Below are 8,140 nucleotides of genomic sequence, written 5' to 3' on the forward strand. Positions count from 1 at the left end.
TATTCCAGTGCTCAACGACCCTGGCAGTTAGGAAGTTTTTCCCAATGTCCAATCTAAGCCTCCCTAGGTGCAATTTAAGCCCATTGCTTCTTGTCCTATCCTCAGAGGTTAACAAGAACAAATGACTCTCTCCTTGTAACAACTTTTATGTACTTGAAAACTATCATGTCCCCGCTCCAGACTAAACAAATCCAGTTTTTTCAAACTCTCCTCAGAGATCATGTTTTCTAGACTAGCGGTTCACAACAAGGGGTACATGTACCCGTGGGGATACGCAGAGGTCTTCCAGATCAACTCATCTAGATATTTGCCTAGTTTTACAACAGGCTACATAAAAAGCACTAGCGAAGTCAGTACAAACTACAGTTTCATTCAGACAATGACTTGTTTATACTACTCTATATACTATACACTGAAATGTATTCCAACTGATTTATATTCCAATAGATTTATTGTATAATTATATGGTAAAAATGGAAAGTAAGCAATTTTTCAGTAATAGTGTGCTGTGACATTTTTGTATTTTTGTGTGTGATTTTGTAAGCAGTAGTTTTTAAGTGAGATGAAACTTGGGGGTACGCAAGACCAATCAGACTCCTGAAAGGGGTACAGTAGTCTGGAAAAGTTGAGAGCCACTGTTCTAAACCTTTCATCATTTTTGTTGCTTGCCTCTGGACTTTCTCCAATTTGTCCACATCTTTCCTAAAATGTGGCACTCAGAACTGGACACAATACTCCAGTTCAAGCCTAATCAGCGCTGAGTAGAGTGGAAGAATTATTCCTCGTGTCTTGCTTACAACACTCCTGCTAATACATACCAGAATGATGTTCGCTTTTTTTGCAACAGTTTCACACTGTGATCCACTATGATCCTTAGATCCCTTTCCGCAGTACTCCTTCCTAGGCAGTCAGTTCCCATTTTCTATGTGTACAACTGATTGTTGCTTCCTAAGTGGAGTACTTTGCATTTGTCCTTATTGAATTTCATCTTATTTTCTTCAGACCATTTCTCCAGTTTGTCCAGATCATTTTGAATTTTAATCCTATCGTCCAAAGCATTGCAACCCCTCCCAGCTTGGTATCATCCGCAAACTTTACACGTGTGCACTCTATGCCATTACCTAAAACATTGATGAAGATATTGACCAGTACCAGATCCAGAACTGATCCCTACGGGACCCCACTTGATATGCCCTTCCGGCATGACTGTGAACCACTGATAACTACTCTCTGGGAACGGTTTTCCAACCAGTTTTGCACCCACCTTATAGTAGCTCCATCTAGGTTACATTTCCCTAGTTTGTTTATGAGAAGGTCATGCAAGACAGTATCAAAAGCCTTACTAAAGTCAAGATAGACCACATCTACTGCTCCCCCCATCCACAAGGCGTGTTACCCTGTCAAAGAAAGCTATTAGGTTGGTTTGACATGATTTGTTCTTAACAAACCCATGCTGACTGTTACTTGTCACCTTATTATCTTCTAGGTGTTTGCAAATTGCTTGCTTGATTATTTGCTCCGTTATCTTTCCAGGTACTGAAGTTAAGCTGACTGGTCTATTCCCCAGGTTGTCCTTATCCCCCTTTTTCTAGATGGGCACTATCTTTTCCATTCCCTTTTCCATTCTTCTAGAATCTCTCCCGTCTTCCATGACTTCTCAAAGATAATCGCTAATGGCTCAGATATCTCCTCAGTCAGCTCCTTGAGTATTCTAGGATGTATTTCATCAGGCCCTGGCAACTTGAAGACACATCACTTGTCTAAGTAGTTTTTAACTTGTTCTTTCCCTATTGTAGTCTCTGATCCTACTTCATTTTCACTGGCGTTCACTATGTTAGACGTCCAATCACTACTAAACTTTTTGGTGAAAACTGAAACAAAGAAGTCATTTAGCACTTCTGCCATTTCCACATTTTCTGCTCTTGTGCCCTTAATAATATCTCTTTGAAAAACTGCCAACGCTCTTGAACTGTTTTTCCCTTCAGACTTGCTTCCCATGGCATCTCACCTACCAACTCCCTGACTTTGCGAAAGTCTGCCTTCTTGAAATCCATTATCTTTACAGGGCTGTTTTCCCTCCTACCATTTGTTAGAATCAAGAACTCTCCCATTTCATGATCACTCTCACGCAAGCGGCCTTCCACTTTCAGATTCTCAGCCAGTTCTTCTCTTTTGTCAAAATCAAATCTAGAACAGCCTCTCCCCTTCTCCACCTTCAGAAATAAAAAATTGTCTCCAATACATTCCAAGAATTCGCTGGATAATCTGTGCCCTGCTGTGTTATTTTCCCAACAGATGTCTGGGTAGTTGAAGTCCCCCATCACCATCAAGTCCTGTGCTTTGGATGATTGTGTTAGTTTCAAAAAGCCTCATCCACCTCTTCTTCCTGGGTAGGTGGTCTGTAGTAGACCCCTACCATGACATCACTCTTATTTTTTACCCTTTTTATCCTTACGCAGAGACTTTCAACAAGTCTCTCTTCTATTGCCATCTCAACCTCAGTCCAGATATCTACATCTTTGATATATAAGGCAACATCTCCTCCCAATAACAAGGCAGTGGGTAAAGGTTCTGGGAGAACCTACAATAACACACAGGTAGGGACATGATATGGGAGGGCACTAGGGTTGCCAGGCATCTGGTTTTCGACCGGAATGCCTGGTTGAAAAGGGACCCTGGTGGCTCTGGTTGGTACGGCCGACTGGGCCGTTAAAAGTCCAGTTGATGGCGCAGCGGGAGCTAGGGGCTAAGGCAGGCTCTCTGCCTTCCCTAGCTCCATGCGGCTCCCGGAAGCGGCCACCAGGTCCTTGCAGCCCCTAGACGCATGGGCAGCCAGGGAGGGCTCCACTTATTGCCCCCACCCCGAGGTCCAGCTCCACAGCTCCCATTGGCCAGGAAACCTTCCATCTGCGAGTCCCTTCCCCATCTGCCAAACTGGGGTGAAGCTCATTGGGAAACCGGAGTGGGTCAGATGGAGAGAGGGCGCTTCCCCATGCTGGCCACGGGTGGTGCCCTTATGCCCCACACAGCACAGCTGGAGAGAGGCCCCAGTTTGTTCAAGCCCGGAGGTTCTGGGGGTTGGGTCCAGAGCCAGCCTGCCCCTGCTAGTCTCTGACTCCACAGGAAATGGGGCAGCATGTGCCATGCAGCAGCCTGGACTCTGTTTGCTTCAGGATCTTGCCTGGATGGGGCACAGGGGTCACCCACAACTCTCACGGGGAGAGGGGGGGGCTCCTGTGTTCCAGCAGCAAGATAGCCAGTGGGTGAAGCCAGTTTCCTTAGCCTTTCCAAGCCCCCCACCCCCAGCCAAGGCAGAGTCTGAACGAGTCCCTGAGCCCTTAACACCAACCAGGGTGTGATCTGCCCCCCGGGGGGCCTGTCTGGGGCACACGCTGCCCTGCAGACTCTGTCTGTGGTTTGCTTTGCTCTGGAGCCCCACTAGCAGGCCCTGGCAGCCTTGTGTGGCGGGATCTGGCTTCATCCTAGATCACCCAGGCAGCACCCCCTTGTTGACGCCCTTGCTCTCTCTCTCCCACGGAAAGGGCCTCATTAACCCCGTGGGCGGTGCCAGGAGCGCCCGGACGGCCCCTCTGCAGTGCATATCCATGGCGGAGGGACACTCCAAGCCTGTTCTCTGCGTGGACGCCACCGACGAGCTGCTCTTCTCTGGATCCAAAGGTGCACACCTCAGGGGTGAGCTGGCTGCTGAGCGCTGGGTGTGATCGCTAGGGAGTGAGCCTGTTACCCAGGGGAGGGGCTGAGCCACCCCGAACTGCAAGGACAGGACACGAGCCTCCTGCTCGGACGGCACCAGCCTGCCTGAGAGCCCCCTAAGCCACAACAGGCCAGTGCAGTTCTGGATCCCCCCAGTAGAGGGCAGCAATGCTGCATGAGTCATTAGTGACATCCATGAAGTGAGTTGCTGGGGCCTCTGCCCAGCCCCTAATGGCCAGGTGCCCACCTCGCACCTGGCACTAATAAACCCTCGTTCCAGGGGAGGTGCCGGGGTTCTTCTGCTGAGGACGGGAAGGTCCCGCATCATCGTGTGCTCCCGCCTCCTCCCGCAGATCGGAGCTGCAAAATGTGGAACCTGGTGACGGGCCAGGAAATCGCCTCGCTGAAGGGCTACCCCAACAACGGGGTGTCCGTCAACTAGTGCAGCCACTCGGGGCTGGTGTTCACCGTCTCCACCTCCTACATCAAGGTGTGGGACATCCGGGACTCGGCCAAGTGCGTCCGCACCCTCACGTAGGTACCTGGCGCGCTGAGGCTGCTCTGGGGGCCTGGCCGAGCTCGACACGCTGCCCTGCCAGCGTCCCGCACCCAGGGCAGCATAGCAAAGGCCAGGCGGGCTGCAGGGCTGAGCCTAGGAACGGTGCAATGCTGGTCGCTCTAGCCCGGCCTGGCTCGCGGAGGCTCTGTGGCTTGGTGCTCTGCTCTCAAGGCAGTTGCTCCTTTAGTCTGTTTCAGGGGGCCCCGTGCACCCTACTGCCTACGATTGCTTTGATCAGGGATGGGTAATGACCCATCTGCAGCTGCCAGCACCGTTTCCAGACCCCAGCGAATTAGCCCCTCTCTCTGGTGCCCAGCCACCGACTGAGACGTCTCCTTGCCTGCAGTCCTTCCCCAGACCTAAAATCAGACTGGCGGGAACGGGCCTGGGCTGCCTGTCACCATCAACTCCAGGCAAGGGGCGGGGTTTGTGTTGCTCCGCCCCTGGGCGTGGGTCTGGCTGGCTGCTCAGCAAGGCACCTCCCTTGGGGCCGCCCCCCGAGAGCTGCTGCCTGGGTCACCCTTGCTGTGCCGTTGCTCCTGGTTTGAGGGGACGTGGGGCTGAGGGGGGGTCTCATCCTGGCACCACTGGCACTGCATGGGGCCAGGAAGTGGCATTGCTTTGCCCTCTAGATGGCTGGGGACAGACGCTCTCCACCCTTCTAATCAGTCCACAATGGACCAGATCTTCCATTGCACACTGTGTAAATCCCCCCCAACCCGCATTTCACCTGCCCCCCGCTCCCCGAGGGTCTCTGTCCTGAGGCTCACCTCTTGCTGTCTCTTTGGCTTAGCTCTTCGGGTCAGGTGAACTCCGGGGATGCCTGTGCCGGGACCACGACCCGCACCATTGCCAGCGTGCAGGGCGAGCACCAGATCAACCAGATCGCGCTCAACCCCGCCGGCAACATGCTCTACGCCGCGGCCGGGAACTCCGTCCGCATCTGGGAGCTCAACAGGTCAGGGCAGCACCGGGGCTCGGGCAGCTCTTGTGGGGCGGGAGCCGGGTGCTGCCCAGGCAGAGGGAGCCGCCGTGCTGGGCGGGGCTGGGGCCCGCTCCCTCCCACTGGAAGCTGTTATTTTGGTGGATTTGGCCTAGGACCATTGGCCTCAGTGCCAAGGCTCTTCGCACTACAGCAGCTGCTGGGACACATCCCCGGGGTAGATGATCAGGCCCAAGGCTGGGTGAAAGCAGGACCCATTGCTGCAGCCCGTGGGGTGACTGGCTGGTGCGCTGAGCTGCTCTGACACTGCTCCTGACCCCAGATGTCTGCCCCTAACCCGAGGCCGGGATCGCGGCCCATCGTGCCCAGGGACATGGTATCCCCAGGGTGCTCTGTGCTCAGTGCCCCAGAGACGGAGGTCCCAATTCGAGGGGGTGGTGGAGAGGGGCCTGGGGCTGGAAAGGTCCCTGCTGGGAGCCTTGGAGACAGGGCCAGCAAAGGGCCTCCAGGAACGAACATCTCCTGCTGAGTGCGCCCCAGACCCTGATGGCCCCGGCTCCTGCTTATAGGTTACTGTCTATCGGGAAGCTGACCAGCCACATCGAGCCCGAGATGTGTCTGACTGTGAACCAGACCACGAGCAACCACGACCTGGTCGTCACCGGCTCCAAGGATCACTATGTCAAGGTACCCTGGGACCCTCCGTCCCTCCTGCTCACGGGCAGCATAAAAGGCCTTTGAGCCCCGGGCCCGCTGGTCGCACCAGCCCTCCCCAGCCCCGTGCATAGCCGCTCTCCTGTAGGTGCCAGATACAGGGGCTCGCTGCCCACCAAAGGCCTGGCGAGGAGGGGACGCGCCGGGTGGGGTTGTCCAGAGCACCCAGCGTCGGCCTAACTCCGCTCCCACGGTGGGCGGGAGGGAGCCGTTCTGTTGACCTCAGCGGGAGCAGAAGGAGGCCAGCACTGAGCACATCTGCAAATCCCACCAGGCTCTGAGAAATGCCATGAGCCTCCCAGGACGCGTGGCCTGTAGCCTTAGTGCTGGGCCGCTCGCCAGCCCTGGAGACCGGAATTCCAGGTGCCTGGCCCAGGCCGCGCCCCCCACCAACGTGCCTCCTGCAAAGGTGCAACCCGCCTCCTCCTCCCCTCTGTGGCCTCTGCTGGACCTGCTGTCCGGGAGGCTATTTTGTCTTTGCAATGTGGCCTCCTGCCCGCCGGGCGCAGCTCAGCACCAAACCATTGGAGGAGGTGGAGATTTCCAGTCCCAGCTGAGACGGGCGAGGTTTGAACCAGCGACCTGTATCTCAGCACTGAGCCATCATGTCCTCACGTGGCCTCCCCCGCAGGATCCCGGCGTGGTGTAAGCAGGCAGAACCCCACCACTGCCAATCCATCCCTGTCTCATCTGCAGGGAGCAAATACTTGATAATGGGCTCTTCAGTCTAACAGACAAATGTCTAACACGATCCAATGGTTGGCAGTTCAAGTTAGACAAATCTGCAGAGCTCTCCAGGCCAATCACTAACCCCGCCTAGTAACACAACCCCAGTGTGTATTTTACTCACCTTTGTCTTCTCCACAAACAGGGCTTTGCTGATAAAAGCATCGAGGTTTCTCTCTGGGCTCCTGGCGCTGACGGCTCTTCTGAGGGTGCTGACACAACCCAAAAACTTCAGTTTCTTGGCCTTGTCCTATGTCCCGCAGAGATTAGACACAAACGGGAAGGTTAGTGTGGAAAGGAGCTGCCAGTGGGAGAGATGTCAGAAAGCTGCCCAGGCTTTGATATGCCGAATGCCAGAAGACGATTCATCTGGCAACAGGAGTGACTATCTGGGGAGGGCAGGGCAGCTGTGTGTGAAAGCGGACCAGAGAGGGAGCACATCTCACGGGGTAGGTGTCCAAAGACGAACTGCAACATGGGGGTTATCAGACAGGCAGTCTTACTGGGGGCTTGACAGAGTGGGAGGAACATCTGGGTGTGACACCCTGACACCCCAATATTTGCCACTGCCATGTCATCAGGGCCAGCTCCAGGCACCAGCGTTCCAAGCAGGTGCTTGGGGTGGCAGTCAGAAAGGGGCGGCAGAGTTTCCGCGGTGGCGGCAATGCGGCGGCAGCTTCTCCGTTCCACCGGCCGTGGGGGCAATTCGGTGGAGACGGGTTTTTCCACTACTTGGGGCGGCAAAAACGGTAGAGCCGGCCCTGCACGTAATTAGGATATGTTTTGTACAAAGTATGTCTTGTAAGGTATCATTCTAAAAGTCTTTATCTGCTAGACATTAACGTCTCATTGGCTTGTATGTGCTATCGTTGTATGTGAAGTTATGAAGTTCAGCTTTGTATGTGTTACTGAAACATTGTGCATCGAGGGTAGCCGTATTAGTCTGTATCCACAAAAACTGCAAGGAGTCCAGTGGCATCTCAAAGACTAACAGATTTATTTGGGCATCAGCTTTCGTGGGTAAAAACCCCACTTCTTCAGATGCATGTTGTGAGGTTCAAAACAGCCTTTTCAGGTACAACTGCCAAAAACAATGGCTGATTGAGGAAATGCACAGGCACCAGGGTCACCCCAGGAGCTGTGTGCAATAGAAACCTCTCAGAGATAACACCGCACAAAGAAAAGGAGGACTTGTGGCACCTTAGAGACGAACCCATTGATTTAAGCATAAGCTTTCGTGAGCTGCAGCTCACTTCATCGCACGCACGCAGCTGTAGCTCCCGAAAGCTTATGCTCAAATCAATGGGTTCCTCTCTGAGGTGCCCTTCTTGCGAATACAGGCTGACGCGGCTGCTCCTCTGAAACACCCCACAGTGGGAACTGTTGGACCCAGGCCACAGCCAAAGACTTTCCCAGCCAGCGGGAAGAGGCGATAAAAGGGGAACAATGACCTCACGCTCCCTACAACCAGACACCCGGAAACA

The 8,140-nt window shown here is 54.0% G+C and overlaps 1 protein-coding gene across 1 annotated transcript; it reads left to right on the forward strand.

Moving 5' to 3' along the window:
• Positions 1 to 3,606: 3,606 nt before the first annotated feature.
• Positions 3,607 to 7,618, forward strand: LOC140901431 (kinesin-like protein KIF21B). Its single transcript, XM_073320272.2, has 5 exons — positions 3,607 to 3,693; positions 3,995 to 4,248; positions 5,067 to 5,231; positions 5,786 to 5,903; positions 6,802 to 7,618. Exons 3-5 carry the CDS (start codon positions 5,182 to 5,184, stop codon positions 6,943 to 6,945), a joined length of 312 nt encoding a protein of 103 aa, XP_073176373.1. The 5' UTR covers positions 3,607 to 3,693; positions 3,995 to 4,248; positions 5,067 to 5,181; the 3' UTR covers positions 6,946 to 7,618.
• Positions 7,619 to 8,140: the final 522 nt, after the last annotated feature.

This window comes from Lepidochelys kempii, chromosome 21, assembly GCF_965140285.1.
Source record: "Lepidochelys kempii isolate rLepKem1 chromosome 21, rLepKem1.hap1, whole genome shotgun sequence".
Classification (NCBI taxonomy): Eukaryota; Metazoa; Chordata; order Testudines; family Cheloniidae; genus Lepidochelys; species Lepidochelys kempii.